The following is a 24,451-nucleotide window of genomic DNA, read 5'->3' on the forward strand; positions in this document are numbered from 1 at the left end:
ACACATGCATCTCACAACACTGTATTGACGTAGGCAAGTCAAATGCATGTGCTAGTAAATTTCTCAGTTGCCCAACTTAAATATTGCTGCTGTTATCATTTGCTTTTGTTACAGTAAGCATGATGGCAAGCAGGCTAATGTAAGCAGGGTGTTTTGCTTGGATTATTGAAAACACAGAAGTTTGTTTTATCTTTGAGACTATCTACTTACAGTTTGGGTGGGGTTTTTTTTTACTTTTTTTTCCTTTTAGCTTTCTAAACATTTGATCTTTCTTATATCTGAAAGAATAAAAATGGATAAGAGTAAAATAACTTGGGGCAAGTTAAATTGTTAAATTTTCAAAGTCTCTATTACTTGTCAAACAATGGGATGCTTATAACAATGGAGATCATGGCGTTTACTATGTAAACGTTTGAAGGACATGTAATACTAAGGTTCATTTAAAGTTACCATGAAATCGTGGCCCTTTCTCTGATGTTAAAAATATATATTGTATTAAAGAGAACATTTTAATTTTGGCATTTTTATTTCCAGAATGCAGCAGTCCTACCCCAGGTCCTGGTAAGGAGTGGGAAGAATATGTACAGATTCGTTCGCTTGTTGAGAAAATTCGCAAAAAGCAAAAAGGTAAATGTGAAAAACTGATTGTAAGATAAAGGTGGCTCAGGCAGGCTGTTGGTTTTCTTGAAAAGTTTTGACTGTTGATTGTTTAAAGAAAAATATTTTTCACTGTTATAATATAAATATTATGCAATCCTGTTGTTTTGGGATAAAAATATTAGTACTGTGACCTGTACTTGCTTTTTGCACTTGCAGGTGTTTCTTAAATTATTTGATGGGCTTAACTGCTGATCCTAACCATTAGAATATACATATTTATTGATGAATATCACAGACAAACGATCCTACGATAATTTTATATGATAAATAAAAGACACATCTTGAGATTTTGGTGAGGTGAAAATCTTGAGGACTAGAAATAAAAATTCTTTAAGAATAATAGGCCTTTTTGATCACATAGTCTGACCCTCTGCCTCTATAAATCTGCATATTTTGAATTGAATTTGTAAACATTTCATTTTAACCTGAAAATTTTACTGGACATGGAAACAGTTTCTGCATTCAACATAATGAAATTAAATTATGACAAAATAAAAATGTATAAGTGTACAAAATAGATCAGCTAATAAATTTATCTCTTATAAATGAAGCACATAATTAAAATAAAGAAATGTGTATGGTATCACAATTAATGTGGAGTTTCATCACTGATTTTCCTAAGTTTAAGGTATACTTATTTTTCAGGTAAGAACAATTTTCTTTCAATATATTCTATAATAACTCAGTGATCTTTTGTTAATACTTTATTTCCCTATTAGTTTTGTTTTTATTTGGAGGTATGTTCTTAAAAATGCCTTCCATGTAATTTTAGTACAATTAATCTCTTATCTCAGTTGTATTTTATTGGCAGATGAATAACTTTTTAACCAGGGCATGGATAGACTTGAGCTGGAAATACTTGAAAATATCTTGGGACGATTCTTTTTTCTCTGGTACTTATATAGTGAAGGCAAAAAAGCCAGATTGCTTTTAAAATGGAACTTGAGTGCTTTGGTGAAACAAACTATATGATGTACTTGCTTGAAGAAGCAGAAGCAGACTGGACTCAGAGGTTTGAAACATCCTTTTCACATCTGTTTTTAATATATATTGACTAATGCATAAAAACCTTACTTCATGAAAGGATTGTTAAACCTCTGAACATCAGTCATTGGCAGAGGACATATCAAAGAATGAATGATATGTTTGAGTGACTGCCTAATGCAGTTGTGTAGGGGTGAACTTGATTCATTGTTTTGCTCACCCATAACTTATATAATCTTGGGCTATATGTCCTTGTTTTTATGATATAATACATGTGTTATGGTAAAACATAACTCAGGTTAACAAGAACAGATTTAGTGTTGGAGTTGGGCTGTTCGCTATATCCTTTTGCTATGCCAGAGGGATTGAACCATCTATGGGGAAAATGCTACAGGCAAAAGAAGCAGAATTTGTATAACAATGTTATGTTAACTAGGCATAGTTTTTGCTATGGAATATGCAAAACCTACTAAACACGGTACTGCTGACATACAAATGCATTTTAATGTAATGTTCTTAGATACATAGTGAGTATAAATAGTATGGTGTCTTTCAAAACTATTTTTGAACAGAACATAGTAATTTATATTATATGTAGCTTTCTAGCTTAATAAAAACTTCAGACAATTAGCAAAGGGAATATAAATTGCTGTGGGGAACTTTAAGATGTACAAATGAATGTATTCCTTAAAGAACCATTCTTTTATGCTTTTCTTGAATAGAACACTGGTGGAAGAACATGAACTAAAATGGTCTTGATTATAGAAGAATCTTAGTTTGAACACTGAGGACTTAGTTTCTAAAATTTTCCTCATTTGACTTCTTAGCAAAATGTTAAATTAAGCTAACTTTTCAATATAGATTTTCATCAATATAGCTATATTTTGTTCACCATAGATATAAATAATGCATGTAATTTAAAGGAGCTGCTCTTTTTAATTCAGAAAAAATATTTGAAAATGTGGGAAGTATTGGCCTGCATCATATACGAGGAACAGAAATACTATTTCAGAGATGCTTACAGAACAGTTCCAAATGCAGGCTGGATTTTAAAAGCTTCCAAGTAGCCTTATACAGTAGTAAATGTTGGAAATAAAAAGAACAGTCTGGACAGTATAAACACCTATCAAGTTCTGTAGAAGTTACGTAGCTAGTCTGACTGCATGTGTGAGGCCTTGCTCTAAATATATTCTACAGAAAATAATATATTAGAGCGAATCTGAAATAAAAGAGAAATGCTTCTTTAAAAAAAAAAGCCAAAAAATGGGCACACCAGATTCCTAGTGCATTCAAAAAATACTTTACCTGTACTGCCAATATACAAAGAATGTAGCTTTAGATGATACTTGCACTGTCATGTAAACTACAGATTTTATTTGTTCTGGGGCTGGAAATACCTGATTTGGGGGGAAAAAAATACACTGAAAAAATTTCTTTCAAATATCCTAAAACTCCTTTTTTAAAACCCTTTTAATCACAAATGTATTTATCACCTATACTTAGCCAGTATATTTTTGGATGTAAGCAACTTACTGATCACATATGGCCACTTATAAAATGGCCTGAGTATTTCAGGGATTTTTGAACACTTAACATGATCTGACATTAGAGTTTGGATTGAGCAGGAAATAGGGTAAAGAGGTACAGACAGAGCTGACTGAGTATAGCCAAACTAATTGCTGAGAACCATAATGCTCGAGTTCAAATCAGATGAAGGTTAAAGAGAAAGCTGAGGAAATTAATGACACCTGAGATTTCACTGGTGGATCACATTCCTGTTGGAGAAGTAAAGTTTAAACAGTTTGGGAGAGCTCTGTGATGTTAGGAGGATGATCAGTCCTAATTATTATTTAGACTTTAGTAGATCCATATGCTACAGGAGAGAGCTAAATGCCTAAGGAAGAAAGGTTGAAATCTGCTTATCATCAGTTCCAGTACTGAATTAATGAAATTGCAACCTGCTATCAAAATTTGTCCTTGTTGTCTGTATTAGCATGTCATGATTGCATTTATCATCAATGTTAAGCTGGTAAATATTTGCACTCATAGCTTATTTAAAAGGAAAGGGGGAGGAAGGCTTCACATTTCTTCACAACCCAGTTTAGGTGGCTGTTTTTTTAAGATGACTGGTAAGACAATTTGGCAGAATGTTTAAGTTGATGAAAATGGGGTATGACAGTTATATGCTATCGAGTAACACTTAACAAAGACCAGTTCTGACTCAGCTTCTTCAAAATAGAACTGCTGGGGGATAGTTATGTTTTTCAGTTTTCTGCTTTTTATTAGACTTCTTCATCTTTCTAAATCCTCTTATTTCTGCATTTGTTTTTTAATAAATTGCATATATAGGTTTGTCTGTTGTCTTCGATGGGAAAAGAGATGACTATTTCCCTGAATTGATAAAGTGGGCTACTGAAAATGGAGCATCCACAGAGGGTTTTGAAATAGCTAACTTTGAAGAAGAGGGGTTTGGTTTGAAAGCAACAAGAGAGATAAAGGTGAGCATTTGAACATTTGACTAGATTAGAAAATCATGCTTAGAATGTAGCTGCAGAGCTCTGAAATACTCATCTTGCTTTCCCCCTTTTGAATGTTAATGAAACTTATTATAAAACACTCTAAACTGTACTTGAGAAATAAAATTATTCATAAAAATTGAATATTATTTTGCTGTGAAATTTTAATTAGTCACTTTTTCTCTATTTTGCCCAGTTATCCTAATAACCAGAGTCCTCTGCCCTTCTTGACGTAGCCCTCTCTTTCATATTTTCTAATTACTTAATCTCTTCTCCTCTTCTTTCATATCCCTTCTTTTAAATCACTGTTCTTTTGGCCTCATAAAGAGGTATTTGTAACGTTTATTTTTCTGTGAATTGAGACAACAAAAATACACGGTATTTGTTTAAAAAAAAAATTTTTGACCATCAGATAGGAGTACAGACACACACAATTACCTAACTATTAAAAGGTAAGCTTTTGAGGCTGTTTTTTTAAGGCTACTTCTCATCTGTAAAACAGGGATTAAAATGAGGCAAATTAGTTGTTGTAGAATATATGTGAGAATATGGGCATGTTATGTTCATTATAGGGCTTTGGTAGACTGCAGTTAATAAAACTAGCACTACCAATTGATAAGGATAAAAATCCTGAACAGCTCTTCTAAATGAAGAATGGATAGATAATGTGAAAAAGGCTCTACTGGGAGAAAATATTTGTTCATGTAATTAATGGCAATATAATGGAAATGGTGGATTGGATGATTTGGGGCTGTGGGGGCAACCTCCATGTTGGCACTACCAAACTGAAGCACTTCATTTTGCAATTTAAGTATCTTTGTTTTAAACTTTGCATATTGCAGATTGTGGCATTTGGTACCACAATATAAAAACATTTTCATAGCATGTTTGTTTAGTTTGCAATGGAAGAGGAGGAAGAATTTTGATTAAAAAGGGAATGAAGAAAACCTGTAATTTAAAGATGGTATTCATATATTTAAGACACTTGGTATATCTTATAAATGTTAAATGACCCTCTATATATTTTTTCCTTTCTGTAGGCTGAAGAGTTGTTTCTGTGGGTTCCAAGAAAACTATTGATGACAGTTGAATCAGCTAAAAATTCAGTATTAGGTAAGAACTTAAATAAATTCATAGCAAGAATTTGGTATGTGTGGGATCATTCAATAGGAGACTTTCTTTTTTTAGCTGATCTCCTTTACCACAGGACTTACTTAGCATCCTGACCGTTAGGTTTGAAATAGCTAGAAGCTTGAAGTCTCAGTGGAAAGAATTTAATTTTCCTTTTGGTCTCTCGCTGTGTATGCTCGATATCTTCCAGAAGTGTATGTGTTATTTTGAACACATATTATGTAGCTTGTTAAATGCTTGGAGATAAGGTGCTCTATACAGAGAGATACTGAGAGTATTGTTTTACTTTCTTCATGTTTTTTCCACCATGCAATTGTACGAGGAACTTGCATATCAAATAACTTGGAGCATAATATGACATGAGCAGCTAGATACATTAGAAATATGAAAAGCTATTTTTATTTCTTCATGTCCTTTTAAAATAAATCTAGGATGATATTTTCCAGGGCAATTAATTTAATGCCTCATCTTTATGGGTTCATTCAGGATCCCTGTATTCTCAAGATCGAATTCTTCAAGCCATGGGCAATATAACATTGGCATTCCATCTTCTTTGTGAGCGAGCGAACCCTAACTCTTTCTGGCTGCCCTACATCCAGACTCTCCCCAACGAATATGACACTCCGCTCTATTTTGAAGAAGATGAAGTGCAATATCTTCAGTCAGCTCAGGCCATACATGATGTTTTTAGCCAATATAAAAACACAGCTCGACAGTATGCCTATTTCTACAAAGTTATTCAGGTAAGCATCTTAAATGTAGTATGTAACATACGTTGTTCTCATGATGCTTATTGAGGAAGGTGTGAAAACAATGCTGCTGAATAATAGAGGAAATGTATTGCTGTTAAAGACACTGAAAAGGTTTAAATCATTAAATTTATTTGCTACTGTTTTTTGACTGTTAAAATTTCACAGTTCAGTAAGCGTATGAATATATAAGGGTGTATTTAGTATCTTAAGGAAAAGTGATTACTCCCCTCCATTTGGCACTCGTGAGGCTTCTGGAGTACTGCACAGTTTTCGGTCCCCCCAGTGCAAGAGAGATGTTGACAAACTGGGGTGAGTTCAGATATGGGCTACTAAGATGTCATGTGCTTCAGCCCTTTAGCCATGCAAGGAGAGGCTGAGGGAACTGGATTTGTTCAGCTTGGAGAGGAGGAGGTAAGCAGTGATCCAATTATTGTTTTCAACTACCTAGTGGTAGCCAGACTCCAGAAGTTTGCCTGCAGGAAGTTGGACTAGATGACCCCAGAGATCTCCTAGAACCTATGTCTCTCTGACTGTATGAAAAATTTATAGTTTACAATAAACAAAGCAAAATTATAATTGCTAATTGCCATGGAAAAAATGTTTTATGTATTGTATTTCTAATGACTGCGGATTAACTATTTCTTTCTATTCTCTTTAACTTAGTAAGTATTTTGATTGCTCTTAAATACATAGGTAAACCCATCTGGTAACAATTGGAGTATGTGGAGACTTGAGACAGATTAATTTTTCACCATGCTTCTGAAATAATGATTTAAATTGAGTTTCTAAGGTAGAACTATTACTTTGACTGACGTCTAGACATAATTGGTGTTGCAGGTGAATGGTGATGGGCTGCTCTCAAGGTAGTGCTCAATACCCAAACATCAAAAGCTGTTTGTGGCATAGTCTGTCTGAAGAACATACAACTCTGTGTACTGAATTTCCACCAGAAGTGTGTGGTCTAGAGACGTTTTTTGGCAGTAGGACAGGTCAGAAGATACAGAGCAATTCTATTCTCATTTAATGCTATCAGCATTTCATATCAACTATTTTAAGTTAACAAAAGTTAAATTATTTTGCTCAGCTGCTTGCTGTTTAAAGAACTTCATATATATGTATGTATGAGACGGTGTCAATTTACCAAGTATATTGAGCACTTGATGAATGCAGGGATACTTTTTGAAAACTCAAGTCATTGAAGATATTGGGTAAATATCAAGCAAGTTGCTCTTCATTTTGAGGCAAGGGGTATGGACAGTGGCTTTAATATCAGGAAAGAACAATATTCTCATTTCCAGGTGTTACAATTCAGGGAAGGATAGTATAGCCAACTCTCCTTTCTTGCCATGTACTTATTCTAGGCTGGCAGTTCATACTTGGCCTTCCAGCTTTTCACTTTTTCTAAAACAATACTGTCTGAGCAAACAGAACTACTACTTTTTATTCCTTTAGAGCAGCTTTCTACCCCTGATTAGTTCTGCTGTTTTTAAAGAGTATTGTGTAACGTGTTATGCAATTCTGCCAACTACTATTCTGCTCTTACAATACTTAATCAGATAACTAAGCTATTACTGTGACTAGTTCCATCATTTCATTAACTAATCCTGCAGTAGTAATGTTATGTGTGACAGCTTGTATGATCAGAACATTACTTAAAAAAAATCTGAAGTACAGCTTTGCTGAGATTCAGAATGGCACACCGAGTTCTGACCCCCATATTTCAGAACTACTTCTCAGTGATTGATGAATACCTGTAAACTAATATTAAGGTGATGCAAGCATGACTGAAGAATGTATATAAAACAAAGTGGTGTAACATTAGTTGGAGCATGAGATTTCTATTATGTGAAAAGCAGCTTAAATATTTGACAAAAATAATATCAAAATGTATGTTTTTAAAAGTTTTATATGACATAAAATCTGTTTAAGGATGGTGAATACGTGCTATTTATCTTATTGCTTCTTAAAGCCAATCAAAAATCATTCTTGTAGAATTTAATCTAATGTGATCAAATAATGTCTCGCTAAAATAACATTCAGCTTTGAAAGCCATCCTGTTGACTACGTTAGAGTAAGAAAAGCTACAGTTTGAGCAAAGAAAATAATATACGTTACATGACTTCAGGGGCAAACTGTCTTCAGAACGCTGGTTGTGGCAATTTGCTGTACATAATGAGCTTTTAATACTCTGCACTGTTGTATATTCCATTGTATATTTGCATATATGTAGAAACTGTTATAGTGTCTCATGGAGAGAGAATTCTCAGTCTGAGTTGTATCAGCGTCTGATATTGTTTAGGCTGCTTCTGTTTGTTTTGATCTGCAGCAGTGGGAAACCTTCATAGAAGTTGTTTCAATAGATGGCACTCTTCTCTTTGAGCTTTGCATTAGAGCCCCCAAGAAGGGGTTTAGTACTATACCACTGCCTTTTGCGTGAATTGCTATAATGTAGGTTCTGGCCACTTGTGGTCAAAAATCTAGACTGGATTTTTTTACTTGAGAGTCTCCTGAGGAATGCTTGATTTGTTGTTTTATTTTCTTGTATAATATAGCTGCTCTTTTATGTTAAAGACGGACATGAGGGTAGATTATACAGGAATCATTTGTATGAATATAGTTTACATATCACTGTGTTTTGGGGGTCTTTTTTTTTTTTTAAGAGAGGTGATAAGTATTAAGTAAATTTCTGGTGTGTTCCAGTTGTTTGGTGTGGTGCTTCAGCACTGCTAGGCAACCACAATTTCAGCTGAAAGTTTCTTCACTAGTGTTCAATAAATGTCATATTAGGAAGCTCTGTAACACAGTTGGCTCTAGGAGTGCCAAAAGAATGTACTAGGTTCCTATTATTAATCTTTTTGAAAACTCATGGAAAAGTTTTAAGAACTGAAAAGATCTCATAAGTATATTCTACTTATGAGTAGAATACAGAGAGATGTACAGATGTTCAGAGAAGTACAGAACACCCCTTTGAAATACTCAGCGAAGCCTCATCTGCTTCTTTCAAAATAAGCATGTGTGGTTGGGATCAAAGTTCTTTTTCTAAAGAGCTGAACAAGTCAGTATTTGGTGATCATAATACTTTATGTGGTATTGAAAAATAGGTGTTGTTTCCTGGAAATGTCATTAATAAAATATTGTTAAGAATCAAGGTTTTTACGCAACAGTTTTACAAGCAGAATCCCTACCATAATTAAACTAGCAAAATAATGTGGTTTTTTTGCTGATATAAGCTGCATTGACACTAGAAGGATTACAACTCTAACTGTATTGCACAAGAAAATCTTTACTTTTTAGATGCGGCTTAAGTAACTTCTCCAAAATTGTAGAGTAAATTATTTGGGGATTTGGACTGTTCCTCAGTTCTTTGTTTCTTTGCTATTTCTGCTGTTGTGTGCTGCAGTGGCAACGTACGATGGCTGTATGTGGGTTTAGCGGGGGGGGGGTGTTAAAAAAGGAAATTTCTGTTTACCACATGGAACAGTGATAAACCTTAACATTAACAGTGGTAACGTTAGTACCAATACAACAAATAAAACAAGATACATGTTCATCCATGAGTTAATTATACCATTACAATTAGCCAGAGAATGTGAGTGCTAAAGATCCATGTTAACTTTACCGCAGGATATGTCTTCTGCTTATAGTATGTCTTATAAATTCATTTTTTGTTTCTGCTTTCAAAAACAAGAGCTTGTAATTTGTGAAACTGTATGTGTGCTGGGGGCGGGGCGGGGGGGGGGCGGGCAGAGAAAAATACGATGCATCTTTCCTCCCCTAAAACAAAGTGCCATCTTTCATTATTCAGAAAAGCTGAAATGAATTTTGGTATCATCTTGCATGTGCTCAAATAATTTTGTGAGCAAGGTTGACCTGAAAAACATTAGTGCTAAAGGTAATAATTTTGGAAATTCTTGAGCTTATCAAGAAGGGAAGAAGAATGGGGAGAGAAAAACTCATCATATAAAGGAAAAAAAAAAGGATCTCTGAAAATGAAAATTAGGTTTTTGAATACCATCATTTCATTCAATGCTATTACTGCTTTAGCATAAATATTTTTATGAAAGCTGGCCTGTGACCGGGATTTTGATACTGCTTCAGGCATGCAGACCAATTTTTTTTAAATTTACATATGTACTTTTTGTAATACAAAACAGTCTTCTAACTTTATTTACTTTCTTGCTAGCTATTCAATTGCAGAAAATAGAACATGCAGCATCTTGAAATAAAAGGTGTTTTGATGATGTTTGAAGACACTAAAAAAGAATATTTGGAAAATCAAAATACTTTTGCTACAGCATTTTCAGTCTGTAAAACATTTCTTATGACCAGAGGAAATAAAAGGGTTAACAAGTCATTAATCTGAATGCTTCATTTTCTTTACAACATAGGATTGCTAGACTGTTATTAAAATAATTTTGATTCTGATAATGTATGCAGATTTAAACATTGTTTGCCTAGTGCTGCTCTGTTTTATTTCCTTAGCTTCCCCATAATGGTGCTTTTCACAGAACACTGCAGTTCTAACTCTTTTGCAAAGCGATTAGTCTGGATACACGTGAAGAAGGGGCAGATTTATGCATGTCACAGCTGTTGCAAGCTAGGCTGTAGTCTGGTTTGATAAGCAAAAGCAGGTGTGATATTGAGTAGACAAAAATAAACCCTTGAACATGTTAGCCAGGCTCTATAAACCACACTGACACCTTTCTAAACGTATGTAATTTGATAACTAAAAAACAGTTAAGAGCTAAAAGTTCTTACAGACGTACTTTAAAGGTGTATTTGGACTCTGCATTGCTATCAAAATACAGCGAATGGTCAAAAGAGTACTTTCATGGTAGACTTCTAATTTTAAGATGTTTTTGTAGTTTGTTCCAAAGAGAAGTTTTGTAAACTACAGGGTTTTCTTTTCCCTGGAAGGTATGCATGTAACTTCCATTAACATTTATGGGCATTGCATGTGTGGTGAAAGGTGAACAGAGCCCAAATGTTTACGATTTAATGTTGAATTTTTTTTCTACACTGAAATGTGGTATAATAAGCACAAGAGGGAGCCATATAGTTTACAGACATTCACTGTGAAATTATATTCCTAAAGAAAATAGAACAAAGTTTGAACCTTTTTTTAAAAGAATATGCAGTGGTTTTCCTGCTTGACTTTTCCTCCCAGCTGCACCTGGGTGCCTGTTTGTAGTTTCCCACAGAGAAGTTTTTGTAGATCAAAACAAGACATCAGGACAAGGAGTGCTCTTACAGCAGGTAGAAATGCCAGAACACTATTTAATCATTTTGGGCACTAAAAGGCTGAAGCAGTGTCGTGTCTCTTCCCTGAGTGTAGTAGAGGCTGTTATTAGCTGCCTCACTAAAGGAAGCTTTCATGTTGTGCTAGCCTGCTGTATGCAGTGGTGCCATGTGTATTAATGTGTGCCTGTCTCTCATGCCCTGGGAGAGCGGATCTGTTTTGCAGAACGGTCCAGGATGGCAGTTGGGCACTGATTTAGACAGTGTTTTCAGCCTGTAGTTTCTGGGCTGTTGGGGGATAGTGGGTTTTTCTGAAGGGGACCCTGAAAGTAGAGTAAGTTAGCTGTTAAGCTCAGATTCGCTATATGGAAGGCTGCGCCTCACTTGTCTAATTGTAGGGTGAATTGAAAAATGTTCAAAATCCCTATTGCTCAAACCCACATCTCTGAAGCAGTAACAGGATGTTTTAAGTAGCTTGTAGCAATGTGTCTTTATGTCAAACATATAATAAAACAAAGAAAATTAGCATTTGTTCTTAAAGAACCTGCAGTGCTATGCATTTTAATAGCTACATCTAAATTGAATCACAATTTTTTACCTAATCTATTTGATAGAAGTCATATTAATACTTTTAAGTAGTGTAATCTGTATAGTATCCAGAGTTTTCCACAGGAACACTTTCCTGCCAGTTTTCCTACTAGTGTGTACTGATACATATATAGTGCTTTCAAAAGTGTTTTTGTAGTCCCATTGTGAATGCAAGCCTTGCAGTAATATATCAAGGATATTTTGATCGGTTTGTTTGCACTATTGGAGAGAGAACTTCATCTCCTGGAGGGTGTAATCCCTTTTAATTGGAAACTAAATTTGATTTATTATTCATATCAAATTTGACTAATTGATTTAGTGGGAGTAAAATTCCAAAATCCAGTTATTAGCTGTTGGGCACTGGAATATTGTTTTAGGAGGGAAGTTTTAAAGCACCATTAAGTTCTACATCTCAAAATAATATTATAGCATCTTTAAAATCTGGCATTGCATTTCTAACTCTTCAGTAAGCTGGGTATATGAGGTGAGATAGGGCATCATCTCTAACTTAATTTTGACCCCAGTGTTTGAAGCTGTGATACTTTAAATATAGTTTATGCCACTCTAATGTTATTTCTTACACTGCTCCTAATCTGCACGATAAGTGTATGATTTTCCAGATCAGTGTGAAGTAGAATGTCTGATCTTTCTTGGCTTAAGATACTGCCCTGCTAATACTACCCAGTATTCTGCCTTTTAAAATGCTCTAAACTATTCAACCTATTTGAAAGTTGTTTGTTATTTTTAAGATGGTGTATGCTAGATAATGTATATTGTAACGTTTCTGCAGAGTTCCGCTAATAAGCAGTCAAAAGCAAATGTATTTGGAGGTAGAATATAATTTTGGTCATATACCAGGTAAGTTCTCTAGGTTTTTTTCCTACTTAATTGGCATACCAATCAAATAGCTTTTTTCAGAAGTAATGTCAGTGTTACTCTAGAAAATGTCTGGAAAAAAGATGGCACAGTTGTAAACTCTGTAACATCTTTTGCTTTTGTTTACTTGTTTATTATAAATGTCAGCTTAATGAGAGAGTTAAACATTAGGTGAGCACTTAAAAAATAAGTGTTGCTATTTAGATTAGCTTTTTCTGAATTTCACTACCTGAAGTGGGCCCCTTGATCAACAATAAATCAATAGGTAGTTAATAGTGGAATATATTTGTGTCTTTCTGTTTTTTTCCTCTTTGTGAGGGCCAAAATGATGTATTAAACTGTTTTGCTGGCAGCAAATTGATTACTGATGATATTCATGCTTATACTGTAACACTTAGTGTATCTACTGTAAGGTGGCTTAAACTTTGCAAACATGGGCCAAATTCTTGTTTTTTATGTCACTTTTGGTATATTCCACTCTCGTCTATGATGACAGTGACAGCAGTTCCTAGGACTCTGTCAGGCCATTCCCGTGGCCTCCCGTCTCCACTGCAGAAGCAGCTATGGGCTTTGCTGGGTTGTCTGTCTGTCTGAGGCAAATGAACAGCTCAGGCCTTGCACGGAAAGGAGGTCTGCTTCCTTCTTCCCCCAGCCCTTCCTCGCCTGGCCCTGGAACACGACAACAGCTCCGGGCGCTGAGCCAGCCGGCCGCAGGAGGAGCTGTTTGGCTGTTTGGGCAGCATTTGCTCCTCAAACAGCTGTTTCCTATCTTCTCCAAGAAAAAGGTGGCAGGCCATATGGAGGCATCCTGTGGGCCAGAGTCAGCCACCAGGCGCCAATTGGGCTGTGCTGGCCTGGATCAAAACACAGGCACGTCCCACTTGAAGTGTCTGTTATCTCTTACAATCAGAATATATGGCTTAGCATTTTGAGGGCTTTGCATTTTTTAAAGTGAATCTTGGGTATAAGCAGAATTTCAGAACTGTAAATTTTGTTTTCTTGATAGTTTGGGTTTTTTTTGGGGGGGGGGGGATGTGAATGTCATCTTTCTTTGGACATTTGTTGTTAAGGCCTACTAACCAGTAGGTTTTAATTTGTTTTAGTTTCTGAATGGTTTGGATTTCTGTTATACTGGCTTAAATGCCCTCTTTCCTCTAGAGAAAGAGAGATATGCTTCAAAGCCTATATGCCAGCACTAAACAAAATTTGTTTCTGCAGAGTTTAAACCACATTTGGGAGGAATAATATGTTCTCTTCTAGCATTATGGTCTTCTAAGACATTTTTTTGAAAGATAGGATTCTCAACCACTCTCCTGGTTGAGAATGCAAATAAGCATCTGCTTTTACAGCCAATAGTGCGGAGAGGTTTTTTGTTTGCTTTTCTGTTGGTTGTTTTTATTTTTGTTTTTTAACTGAGTTGCACTTTCTGGAGCAGTTGAGTTTATCCCTTGGGATGTTGTCTCTGCCTTTTGTGGAAGTGAGTGCCTCAGCAGACATCAGGAGATCATCATGCACTTACAAGTATACTTCCTCATTTAAAGTTTGTACTTATTCTGCAGATTTAATATTTTTCCTGATATAACAGCAGTTATAAATGTTCAATAAATTTAAAATATGATAGCAAGCTGATGTTTCTTAGAATGGAATACTCAAAGGATGTATTCTTTAAGCACTGCAAAATTATACAGGGGACTTATCTTTGTTAAAATTAGTAATTTAACTAAATTACAAAGTGGATTATCCTCTTTAGTCAGACCCAATGCTAATACTCAACACAGTAGGAGATTGATATGATGCTAAGTAAACCAAAGTTTATTTTCTTGTACTATCATTTAAATGGGAGTTGAAGAGGAAGTGGTAAGTTTTTAGTTTTGGGTATGTGTGTACTATAGTCTCAGTATATCTGGGTTTAGGACTTACTGTGCCCCATACAGAGTGTCAGTTATATAGTGCTATATTTTAGTTGTAAGAAGATCATCATGATCTAAGCTTTCAGCTTGGTGACTGCTAGTATGTAAGTGGCTCCTATATCTGTAAGTTTGAGTAGTCAATTCACAGGTAACTATGTTGGCCATAATGCATAATATTAATGCTGGTTAGAAAACTCTTCAGATGTGGAGTGGTTGTGAATAGGAAATATTGTCCCTGTCTTTTTAAAGCAGTTTGCTTCATACTTTCCATTACAGTCTTTTATTTGTGGTTTGTGATTCACTGAATTAATTGTGGAGCTTTGTGATAAATTTGTACATGAAGCATCATTGTGTTATGCTGAAGAAAATGAGCAAGTTAAGCCTTGTTCCTCAGGAGGAGCCTAAAGAGTAAATTAAATGTCCTGATAGGCAGGCATAGACCTTTGTGAGGAAACTCTTTACTGTAGCTGTCATACTATACCTTTGTGAACAGAGTACTGTAGACTGAATCCATCAATCTAGGGCTCAGCATGAACACTGGACTTGTATTTCATGAGCAGATTTACCAAAGGAGCTATGGATCTGGTATGCTTTTCTGTTACGTGAACGGGGAGAGGGGAAGCGCCAGGGGGACTGCGTCATTGCAAAACGTGTCCAGTCTCACCCCTTCATTCCTCCAGCCCTTCCTGAGCCTGCATTCAGCTCTAAATAATCTTGTGAAGGGACAGGAAAAGGTATAAGAAACTTGGTTATTAATGTAAATATCATATCTGAGTTGCTTCCTAACTGGGAAAGACTAGTTATCCATTTTGAATTCTGTACAATAAAGAAATATTCTGTAAATGGATTGATCGAGAAGGGAATGTTAAGGAGTCGGTCACTGTCTTCCCTCCATTTAATAAAAGAGATCCCACAAGACTGTAGCAGAATTGGTTGAAAATTATTGCTGTGTGTTCAGCCAAATGGTAAAGTCCCCTTGCAAATGGTTCTCAATCCTCCAGACCCTAGCATTAGCAGCTGATGTGATTTGAGTGGTCTGTGGTGCCACTTCTCTCTCATTGAGTAAGTACAATTTTTGCAGGTAGAAGGTACAGAAAAATGGATTGTGCAGCTAAATTCCAATGCACCAGAAGGAGTCATTCCACACTGCTTCCGCTACATGAGTCCCATAATAGTGTGGAACAGTGCTTTTTTGTGCATATGAAAATAAATAAGAATTGCTGACATAAAGAGTAAGCAAGAATGCTGTTTAAGTTCAGTAAGTTTCAGTCCTTTGGTACCTTTTTAGTTTTGAGCTTCATTCTGTTAGGTTTTGCAACGTAGGATGATCTTTCAGATCTTTTAGAAAATCATATAATAATGTAGGTTTGTGGACATAATTCCTAGCTTTAATGAATCAAACTGTTTTAAAATTCCAAAGCATGCCCCTGTAGTTATAAACTATATTACAAAGTAAAATAATCTTTAGCTTTTTCTCCTGTCCTGTGCACTGTACTTGCTTTTCCTTCGGTTAGGCAGCATATGTCCAACAGAAGAAGGGAGTTCTTGTTTCCCTGTAGATCACTAGGATCCTCCATTCCAAGTTCTTTATTTTACTTAGCTTTAGGGCAGTTACAGCCTCAGCAGCTCCACAGAGAGGAATTTCTCTTCAAGGCTGCTGCTTCAAAGGATTTCCAGAGCTAGGAAAGGGACAGTAACCAGCAAATGCTGACAGATCTTCCTGCTTCTGGCCCTGAAAGTGTGTATGTGGTGTATGTTTGTGTTTTCATACACCTACACATTGGCCTGAAACCATCAGTAGCATCCAACTAGGCGCGTAAGGAAATCTCCCATGTTAATGAGTAGATTGGAAAGAGGGGAGAATCCGCAAAGAAGGGGAGGAAAAATTTGCTTGGTCAAAAGGAACGAACCTTTGGGCTTCGTGTTCAAAGGAGTGCAAGTTAACAAGGTGGAAGCTTAAACTGGTTTTGGTTTTAACTGTTTCAAGTACCCTTAGTGTTCTGGGGCTGAGAGCGGGGATGATGGCCATGGTGTAATCTCAGCACTTGGTATGATGATTTTCTGAGACAGAAATGAAGCTGTCTCTACTTCAGTGGTACACAAGAGGTTTTTGAGAATATTGAGATCTGATTCAGTAATATTGATGCAGATATTGCCCACTACTTTTCCTTGGGTTTGTGAGCACTTGAAATGTTCTTCACAGAACTCCAACCATCTCTATGTCTACAAACAGCGGAAACCAGCAGACAGGTGTCTGTCATGATTGGAAGCATATGTATGCTGTTGAGTTAGAATACAGAAATGTGAAACGCACTGGCTTAAGACAGGATTTTTTTTCAGTTATGCATAGCAGTGGAGTAGTAGGTGATTCAGTTTATTTCAACATAAAGGTATTACCTTAAAAAAAAAAAACGCTAACTGTTTGATCATATTTGGCGATCCAATTAATTTTTTCATACTCAGGGGATACGAGGACAAATGATACCAAGGAATTTGCTGGCCAATATGACTTCACACCAAAATGTATTTATGCTTTACAAGCATAGTAGCATCATAGATAGGAACACAAATTTGACATTTGGTAAACTCTAATTTTAACTTTTCACTCAAATTTTGTAGCATGTTACAGTAATTAGAATTCTACTGTGCATCACTTGGTAAACAAGGCAATGTTAAGCTCCTTTTGATGGAAATTCCTCTGTTGAGATTAGGAGCTCTGACAGATGAGCTTTGGCATTTCATGCTTGAATGGGGTAAGGGGTTACTGCCTCCAGTAGTCTGCCCACTCCCTTACAGGAGGTTGCTGCCCTTGTAGGATGGATGGCAGAAGTGAAGGTTGTGATGGCTCCTCAGCTAGAAAGGCACCCACCCTATCCATATTGAAGCCTTCATGCTGTCCAAATAAAAACAAGCGTCCTTAAATGTGGAGGAGTCTAGCATCCAGTTTATAAGATTTGAGAATGAGATTAATCTTGTGACGTCCATCCAAAAATATGGTGAAGAAATGAAAAGTGCAGAGGCCCCACTGGGGGCATCAGGAGTTGCGGTTTCCCATGAGAAATGAACCTGTGGATATTACTGCTTTCCTAAAAGGAGAAAAATGTTTAAAAGTCTTTTTTGTCTTTTTCCCTCCCCCCTCGCCCCCCCTTTATCTATGGTTGCCATACTGCGTAACTGGCTTCTAGTATGATAGTGTTTTAGGTGACTAGAATAACAGTCTGTCTCTTTCCACAGTGGCTGCAGACAATCTGGCAGCAATCACTGCTACTTTTTAATATTTCTGGTTATTTTGAGATATCCTCCAAATGTCTCAAAGAAGGCTTGGAACGCTAAAAGGGAAGAAGAAGCTTTACTTTTTTTTTTGAATAGCAGCGTCAGGATGAAAATGAAATTCAGTATGCCACTATTTGTTTTTGCAGTGGTCATCACCCTGATTGCCAGCTCTGACAATATTTTCACAGAAAGGGTAACTAAATAGATGGTATTTGTTCTTTATAATAACTCTTTCAGTAGGATGTCAGGACCTGCATCTAAATGAATATACTCGCATTTTCATGTTCCCATTTTTTATTTAAAGCTTCCCCTCCCAACTTTCTGAAACTACTTCATACAGATTTGGTAAGTTACAATTGGGGTTCATGTATTGGATAATGTCACATTTCATAGCTAATCTGTAGAGACCTAGCTGCATGAACCTATAAAAGCTAGATCTGATTTTTTTACATATTAAATGTTTGTTTAGCTTAAATACGTCTGTATCTTTTTTGATCAGCCCGAGCAATTTGCATGCTATGCTGCAGTCATCTTCTATACTTTATTAAATATCTGTCAATTATAAATATCAAGGTTTTACATTAATGTCAAGATAGTACATCAAAAATTCATGGAATATGTGACTTTTTTCAGGGTATTTAATACTTAATGCATTTGTGTCATTTTTCTTTCTAGATATATTGACAGGTTTTATTAAGTGTTTGTTAGGGAGATTTCATTTTTACCAAGGGACTATAAAGAGAAGCTGCATACTAAATCAATTTTTTAATCAGAATATTGTTTTTTGTGTGTCTTCAGGTTCTGGTAATCTATAGGGTTTTTAAGTTACATACTTAAATAGTTCAAGTCAGAAATCTAACATGATCAAATATGCTGATGTTAGAGTATTTTAACTTTAAAATAGCTACTAGAATATTGTATCGTGGAATGTTATAAATATGGTAATTTCGTAGACTGCAGTTTTATTCTGCCTTGTGTCTTTTATTATAAGACCATAGATTTTGTCCTTTTTTGTGATTTACTAATGTTTTTATATGGGTTTTGTCTGGACTGTATCAATATATGGCAAACCCTAAATTTCCCAGGTTTACAAATGAGGAAGGGATAACCAAGCCTTTAGTAGAATTTAGAATCTTTACACATGGGTTGCATGTTCAAGTCTGGACTAATTAGAGGGACAACTTATGTCACATGAACAATTAGTGTCATTGCAGTATGCCGTGATGAGATGTCTTGAGCACAAAACCCCATGCAATTATGTTTAATACTGATTTTCTCTCTGAATGGATATTGGCAGCATGTATATAGTTTCTTGCTTCCTATAGGTATTTGCTCCAAACTAGGATTGAGAGTGTTAGCTGGTGCTCCCTGTGTAGGCTGTGATGGAGACTGTGTGTATTGTGTTTAGTCTTAAGAGCTTTTGAAGTAAAAGGTCACTGTCTTTTACATTATTGAGCCCTTTGTATTCTCTGTAATGCCTTTTAGTGCATTATAACCATGGTAATTACTGCTGTTTGCAAAATAATTAGTTCTCTTGAAAGCTCTTGTTTGGGAAGAGGAAGGAGAGGAAAAAGACACAGCCGTATCTATTTGTATACCTGAGGTCTTTCTCTTGTGATAAACTTGCTAGGACCCTCGGTTTAAACTACGGCAGTATCCGTTTACACTAAAGGTAAGAGATCAAAAATTAGGATTTCAGAATGTTGGAGTGAAATCTGAACGCTGCTGTGGAGGCGTTTCATTTTAATTAATCTTGTGTTCCCAAACTTGCTTTTCTAAGTAGGGGGAGAAGGGAAAGACTTTTTGAAGAGGTGTTGGGTTGCTTGGCTACCCTGGGATTTCTCTTCCATTTCCAAACGGATACGATGATTTTGCTGCGGGATTTCAGTGAGTATTCCGCGTCAGCACCAGTAGGTGGCATTAGCACCACGCTGATGAGCAGCCTCGCGGTGAAGGTGAAATGTATGAAGCCGAAGCAAGCATCGGTAGGATAGTTGTTGAAAATATCTGTGCAGTTTTAGTAAAACAGTGTCTTTAAATGCAAACATGAAATGCACTGGGAAATGCAGTTTTGTAAGCAATGAAGCTAAGCAAGAGGCAAATTAAGTGCATGGACTACAAAGAAATGGAACATTGAAGAAACAAATTTCTAAAAGAATGTAACTTTTCTGTTCATATATCTTCTTTAAAAACTTCAGTTTGTTTGTTTGTTTGTTTTTTAGAATTGTTATTTCCAGTTGAAAGCCAGGCTTCTGTGTTCACTTTTGAAATCTGGAATGCTTTACTACAGAGACAATGTCTCTTGAAATTTATTGTTTTGTTTTTCAGTTCTAGTTTTGTGTTGGATGGTTTTATGAGAAGGAAAAAAATTGGTAAAATATTCTGTTAACATTAAACTCGAGGAAATTTGTTATGCAACGTCGAGATCATCAGTATGAATGAATATCTCATAGAAAAATGTAAAGTCCTTCCTGAAAGAGGGAGGGAAGGGGCAGTAGTTGCTCAAATTGTGAACTTCAGACATGTTTCAGAAGTCCGTTCAAAGGGTTAACGGGAGGGGTTGGAGGAGAGCAGACACCTGGGACCTAACACCCAATTGGCAGTCTTTTGTAATATATAATTTGCCTAAAATTGCTCACTGAGCACAAGCTTTTGTTTTCTAATTGATTTACGATTTGAGCCACTTTTACCTCATCCCCTACTGTCCTGCACACAGTGCCAGCAAGTACATTACAGTGAGAAATGATAAATTACCGTGCACTTGTGATGCTAATGCATCGAGAGTAAAAAACTGCATACTACATGGAGCTTCATGCATTAAGAGTGTCGCAAAGATATAGCTATGCAAAAACTCATTTGTATTTTTAGAAATAACCATTTTATCATTTACTTCAATTTGTCTATGAGACTTGATTGAAACTGAAGATTAAAATTTATGCTATTATAGCTTTCCATTTGTGAATTGAGACAAAGTTCTAACCTTTAGAAAGCATGTCAGCATGGGCTTAAAACTACCTGTATTTTTGAAGCTTTTAATAAGTTAATTTATCAGAAAAGTAATAGGTAGTATTGTTTCTTAAAGCCTTTGTAAAAACTAAATATTTTGCTTGTTAAGGGCATCTATAATATGCCTTCTAAAATGGAATTATTCAGCTTTCAGATTGGCTTATGTATAGATGGGTTAATGCAGGTATTAGCTAACCTATTTTTGTCCCCAAAATTATTTAAATATTTTAATCTTTTTCATTTCTGAAGTGTAGTGTAACTTCTATGAATAAAATTTTTACAGGTGTAAAGGAAGAAGTGAAAATTTTGCATACCTCTGTCTTGTATTTGTAACATATGTTATCGATATTTCAGAGAAGAGGGAATTGTAAAAGTTGGTAAAGCCTAATGCGTGCTTATTGTTTGGTTTCTTCCCCCACCCAGCACCAAGGATTATGTTTTGTTTTACCTTCTCATACTCAGTCCACCTTAAATTTTGTTATTTTTGTATGGTGTCTGTGGGTTCCAGTCTTGAAATATGAAGAAACAGATTTATGGCGGCTGCTGGGCACAACAAATTAAGTTGACAGTGATGTATGAGAGCATAATAGCATGATGATCCCTCTGTAGCGCGGCTGGACGCCTCCTGCTTCATTTGGCTCTTGTTAGGATCTGTTAGGCAGCTAAATAATGAAATTCTGCTGACTGATTTCTGATTTCTGTTTTCTTTCTCTTTTCACCTTTTTCTGAAACTTGTATTTCCCAGACCCATCCTAATGCCAGCAAACTGCCCTTAAAGGATTCTTTCACTTATGATGACTACAGGTTGGTCTGTCTGTGTTTTAATATATATATATTTTTTTAAGTGAGCTGCGGGGCCTTGTAAATGCTTCACTGGTGGGAGAGCCCTATTGTTATTGAAAATTTAAATGTACAATTTGATACTGACATGCTTTCTTAATGAAAAATACAGTGTAATAAATATGCAGATTTTAATAGGTACAAAGGAGTAGTATTTATGACCAGTTAATTCGGCCAACGGGCGCACACAGTCTGAGTTTAGTAAGGCAATTGATTGTTTTTAAAGAAAATAATTCAGTAGACAGTGCAGGAGGTTTGGGTTTGTTTTTTTGTTTTTGTTTTTTATAAAAGGCTTTATCAGCACAAAATAGTGAAAAGTAATATTTACAGTGGCTGTCGGGAGAGCTGGAGAACTGGGATTGCTCATGTGAAGCATGAGTGTCACTTAGAGGTGCTATAAGGATTGGCATAATTAAGATAAAAGTAAGAATAATTAAGAGCTTTCATTTTGTTAAATGATTAAAATAGCATGAATAAAAGGCGTTCATGAGTTCTTATAGGGATATTTTAGCCCAGTTTACTTCTGGGTCAGTCTATCAAAGTGGGATTTCTAAAGCATACCTTCCGCACGTATAGTGTCACAGTAGAACGTGCCAACTTACATGTGAAGTTGACTAAAATCTTGCAGATAAAGTGACATTAAAAAAGAAACACATTATTGTTATGCTTCAAATAGTGTTTATATATCAGAATGAGCCACAATTTTAGCTTGACTAGATCTGAAGTTGATGAGCTTTCTAAGCAATCTGGAATCCTTCTGAAAGTCTAATTTTGTATTTCAAGTACTTGTTAGTAGTGGATTCTGTGGGAATTAGTTACTTTGACCTTCTCCTGGTAGTGTCCTTTTTCTTTTCTTTTTCCCCCAAAAATAGTTTTATGTGTTAAAGCAAGAATATACTGAAACTTTAAGAATTTATCTTCATGGCATTTAATATTCATTTTTGTCTGAAGTAAAATAAAGTTGAAATTTCAGGAATATTTTGAAAATACTGAAATTTTCACCTTTTCAGAAGAATGTTTGAATAGGTGGATGGTATTTCATTTGCTTAATCTGACCTAGAAAGGTTTTGACTAATGTCTATCCTAAACTATCTTTTACTTGTTTCATGTTTTTAACTGGATAGCTGAATGTTTGGTGTATTGGGGTTTTTTCCCGCTTTCTTTATTCTGTTAAGTAGAAAGTTTAGCAATACTGATCTAAGTCAAAGGTCCCCAAATTGAAGAGGAATGCTTACCAAGGTATCATACCTGTGCCAAGTGTTGACACTGCTTTCCAATTCATGCAGTGTGTAAGCTCTTTAGGGAGCTAGGAGGAAAATGCCTCCTGGCTCTTATGAGAGTCTGCACATAGATGAGAGCTACTGCTGCCAAGCAGTAGCTGTGAACCCCTTTGAAGCTTGCAGGATTAGTTGACCCCAGTTTTGGGATACATGATGAGAGGTACGTGTACAGTAAACGGTTGGGGAAGCAAAAGACATGGGAGTGGGTCCTGGCTGAGGTGCGGAAGGTATGAAGATGAGGTTCTTTTGCAAAGAGTACAGAAGACATTTGGTATTGCAGTCCTGATTTGGGGATTCAAAATACTATGTGTGTGTCTTGGAAACCCAGGAGCTGCTGCTTCTTCTGCAAGTGGTGTTACCTGCTAATGCGCTATTATTGGCAGTATTCTGTAATATTTAAGAAAACTAAGTTTGGAAACTTCTGGTTTAAATGGTTACTTCAGGTTGGACTACAGGTAATGATATATTGATGTTTTGAATATCAATATGCTTTTAATTGTTTAATGTTTTTGTTTTTGTAGATGGGCGGTTTCTTCTGTTATGACACGACAGAACCAGATTCCAACAGAAGATGGTTCCCGAGTTACATTGGCTCTGATACCTTTATGGGACATGTGTAATCATACTAATGGACTGGTAAGGATTTTTTCAGTGTTGCTGAGAGGCTTTAGGGCTTAAGTATTAAACCTTTCAACTGCCTTAGAGCAGTTTAATAACACGTTTCATTATGTTTCTTAGACAGGTATTTTATCTTCCCAAGTGACCCTAAAAAACTAACATCTTAAAGATATGTCAATTTCTTAAATCTCTGATGATAACTTTTCAGTGAGACCTTTCTTCATCTGGCAAAAATGTCTAGAAGTGATTGCAAACTTTGCATGTAGCTATATCTCATATTCTCTTAAGAACATGTAACTTCAAAAATTTTTGAATTGCACAATACTTTTTTTTTTTTTTCTCCTCAGCCAAGTTTGAATATTTCTAATGTTCTGACATAGAGTTTTGTTTCTGGTGGGGCTGACAAAGATTTCACAAGGCTGAATAGATTTATACTGAGAATAGGAAAGCGGACAATGATGGAGGTTGCCTCTTGTACCTACCACTAGGGAAATTGATTAGAAATTTGCAGCTAAGAAATACTGCCTCTTCTCCTAACCATGCCCAAAGAGCCTTGTTATGGAGACAGCAAGGACAAGAACAAAGCCTAGTTCAACAAAAACAGTACATCTGTTACTACATCAAAGAAACAAAATGCAAAAATACTACTTTAGGGCATATTAAACATTTAAAAGGTGACATATGTATATAGAAAGTCAGACCTGCTGACATTTTGGCTTACGTGAGCTAGTTTGGAGGATGAGGTCTTGATTTCATTAACAGGCTGCTTAATGTTGAAC

At 35.8% G+C, this 24,451-nt stretch overlaps 1 protein-coding gene across 6 annotated transcripts in view; it reads left to right on the plus strand.

The window, feature by feature from the left end:
• Nucleotides 1–24,451, plus strand: part of SETD3 (SET domain containing 3) — a 64,994-nt gene that overhangs the window by 27,736 nt on the left and 12,807 nt on the right. For all 6 annotated transcript variants that reach the window (XR_003255730.1, XM_026079368.1, XM_026079367.1 and 3 more), the window contains 6 exons: nt 535–627; nt 3,994–4,142; nt 5,201–5,273; nt 5,778–6,034; nt 21,680–21,738; nt 23,576–23,690. Coding sequence is in view for 5 of the 6 variants with exons in the window: in XM_026079368.1 (XP_025935153.1) it covers nt 535–627; nt 3,994–4,142; nt 5,201–5,273; nt 5,778–6,034; nt 21,680–21,738; nt 23,576–23,690 (746 nt within the window). In the remaining variant the exon portion in view is untranslated. The remainder of the gene's footprint in view (nt 1–534; nt 628–3,993; nt 4,143–5,200; nt 5,274–5,777; nt 6,035–21,679; nt 21,739–23,575; nt 23,691–24,451) is intronic.

The sequence above is a fragment of the Apteryx rowi genome, unplaced genomic scaffold (assembly GCF_003343035.1).
Source record: "Apteryx rowi isolate R43461 unplaced genomic scaffold, aptRow1 scaffold_5, whole genome shotgun sequence".
Lineage (NCBI taxonomy): Eukaryota > Metazoa > Chordata > Aves > Apterygiformes > Apterygidae > Apteryx > Apteryx rowi.